The sequence below is a fragment of the Limulus polyphemus genome, unplaced genomic scaffold (genome assembly GCF_000517525.1).
Source record: "Limulus polyphemus unplaced genomic scaffold, Limulus_polyphemus-2.1.2 Scaffold14992, whole genome shotgun sequence".
NCBI classification, from domain to species: domain Eukaryota; kingdom Metazoa; phylum Arthropoda; class Merostomata; order Xiphosura; family Limulidae; genus Limulus; species Limulus polyphemus.
This window is the reverse complement of record NW_013680602.1, coordinates 2,487-5,260: the sequence shown is the minus strand read 5'-3', so window position 1 is coordinate 5,260 and position 2,774 is coordinate 2,487. Positions and strand designations below refer to the sequence as shown.

Below are 2,774 nucleotides of genomic sequence, written 5' to 3'. Positions count from 1 at the left end.
TATTTTCTACAGAATAAATCCCAATCTGAGAGTTTTGTATTAAATTTAGAGATGTTGTTAATCAATAAAAATGTTAACCTACTGGCTGGTTCTTACCATGCCAACTTCTCCTTTTCCAGTGCCTCTTTCAGTAGCCGTCCATTATCTGATGAAACATCAACTCGTTCTTCAATTATACTTTCTAGCCTTTCTTTAAATAAAAACAACAAAATGAAGGGTACATGAATAACTAATACAGACGTGTAGAAATGTAAAGACAAATTCTTGACAACTTATATAATGATAGTGTGCTCTGTTTGTTGAGTATGTTATATGGATCCTCACCACCTCGTTACAGTTCATGTTGCTAAGTCCAGACACTTTCTATCTGATGCCCATGTGCCTTGAGAACAGCCTTGCAGTAGTTTCCATTGTAAAGCTGTCATGTCTAAAGCAGAAAACACCTCCCTCCATACTTTCCATAATTAATCTAGTGTACAAAGTCAAAGATTTCCCAGCACAAGTTTCAACAGCCTGGTTGCACAGAAATCTATTGGTGTTGCATTCAGCAACTTATCTGGTATGTTTTTGTGTGGAATAGCATTTCTACACGTAACAGCATCGCTTAAAAGAATTCTTTCTCTGTTAGACTTATATAAAAATAGTTCAATCTTCAAAAGTCACATCGATATGATCATAAACTTTTCTTTTTGATGAACATTTAGTTTAACACCATAGGGTGTTATTGTGTTTTATTTTCAATGAAAATAATCTTCTATAAATAACACAAAATGTTTCTTGGCAGACCTGAGGAGACGATGTGAGCAAGGGGGTTTTGAGTCAGTTACACACGCTTAACTGGTTCTAGTTTACTTTCCTTACAGGATGTAACATGTAGCAAGCAGTTTTTAACATGTAACAAGTAGTTGATAACACATAGCAAAGTAGTTGGTAGCATGTAGCAAGCAGTTGGTAACACGCAGCAAGTAGTTGATAACACGTAGCAAGCAGTTGGTAAACGTGTAGCAAGTAGTTGGTAACACGTAGCAAAAGTAGTTGGTAACACGTAGCAAAAGTAGTTGGTAACACGTAGCAAACAGTTGGTAACATGTTGCAAACAGTTGGTAACACGTAGCAAGCAGTTGGTAACAGTAGCAAGCAGTTAGTAACACATAACAAGCAGTTGGTAACAGTAGCAAGCAGTTGGTAACAGTAGCAAGCAGTTAGTAACACATAACAAGCAGTTGGTAACAGTAGCAAGCAGTTAGTAACAGTAGCAAGCAGTTGGTAACACGTAGCAAGCAGTTAGTAACCCATAACAAGCAGTTGGTAACATGTAGCAAGCAGTTAGTAACACATAACAAGCAGTTGGTAACAGTAGCAAGCAGTTGGAAACCATTAATGTTTAACTGTTTTGGACCACTCTAAAGAATGACTCACTTTTCCAACTTCTACTGAAAATCACAATAAATAAAACTGTTTAACTATTAGCCTGAAAACTGTATTCCCCTTGTCAGTGTAACTTGCTTATTATCAATGCTCACCAGGACACACAAAATTCATACATATGTACAATGTTACCTTTTTCTTGCTGTAGCTGGATCACTAGTTCCTCTTTCTCTTTCTGCAGAGATTCAACAATAAAACCTTTTTCCCTGCTGACTTGTTCCACGGCCTGATTAAATGTCACCTTAAAGACACACAGTTTGTATATATTACTCAAGAACAAACATGTTGCTCCAATTTAATGGTACCACAATTCTGATTCTATAATGTTTTGGTTTAAAATATCACCTACGGTACTTTTATAACCACAAAAACTTGATATTATTTGAACACAATACAAACACAAAAAACAAATACTAATAGTACAGAGTTTCTGAAATACTGTTCTGAATGTGATGACCCATTTAACAGCTAAACTTGTTTTCAATTGTGAACATGCTGTAAAGTGAAAGTTTAGAAAAAAACCTGAAGTTTAGCGGTACATTTGAAATCTTTACGATCATCAGAATTATCTGCGTAATCTAGAAAACCACGTTTTAAATGACGTCTCAGTAACCACAAATATAAACGTATATTGGTGTGATGACATAAAACATTTAAAGTATTGCCACTATAGTTGGTAGTTTTTAGTATTCGGTCAAAAGTTCAAATATTTTGTCAAATTACAGCTGTAGCTACATATTCTAAAGGAAAACTTTAATGCTCTATATATATAACGAGAACCTGTTTTTCTGCATGTACTCTAGACTTTAGGTTTTCACAATGATCTTGATGTTCCCTGCTGAGCTTTGCCGTGAATTCTGCCATCTGATTCTCATATTTATTAGCCAGCTTTTCCACAGTTGACTGCAGTTTTGTCTCCCATATCTGTTTTTCTGTTTCTCTCGCTTGCGCTACAAGTTGTTTTTTCTCAACTTCAAAGTGTTGCTGAAGGTTTGCAATAGCTTCTTCATGTTTACTAAGTTCAACCACATCTTTCTGGAAAAGAAACAACAAAAAGATGATGTCAAATCAAGCATGAAGTGAAACAATTTCTCTCATGTCTTGACTGTCAGTGGCATTAAACCGAACTCATCCACTTCGTTTACTTTGGATTTAGATATCATCGTACTTTCCAGCATTTTTATCTTCACCATAATTCAAGCATGAAACATCCTATTATCTAACAAATAAGAAATACGAGCAACAGAAATAAAAACAAGTTCAAGTTACAGACTTGTTTTTATACAGTTATTACCAGTGGACTCCATATATATATATATATATACAACACTTAGTGTAAAGAAGTA

At 35.0% G+C, this 2,774-nt stretch overlaps 1 protein-coding gene across 1 annotated transcript in view; it reads right to left on the bottom strand.

Annotated features, from left to right (window-relative positions):
* Positions 1–92: 92 nt before the first annotated feature.
* Positions 93–2,774, bottom strand: part of LOC106477412 (calponin homology domain-containing protein DDB_G0272472-like) — a 4,856-nt gene continuing 2,174 nt past the window's right edge. Inside the window, exons 3-5 of the mRNA XM_013937983.2 lie at positions 2,209–2,463; positions 1,561–1,669; positions 93–190 (exon numbers count right to left, since the gene is read on the bottom strand). Coding sequence (XP_013793437.2) covers positions 93–190; positions 1,561–1,669; positions 2,209–2,463 — 462 coding nt within the window. The remainder of the gene's footprint in view (positions 191–1,560; positions 1,670–2,208; positions 2,464–2,774) is intronic.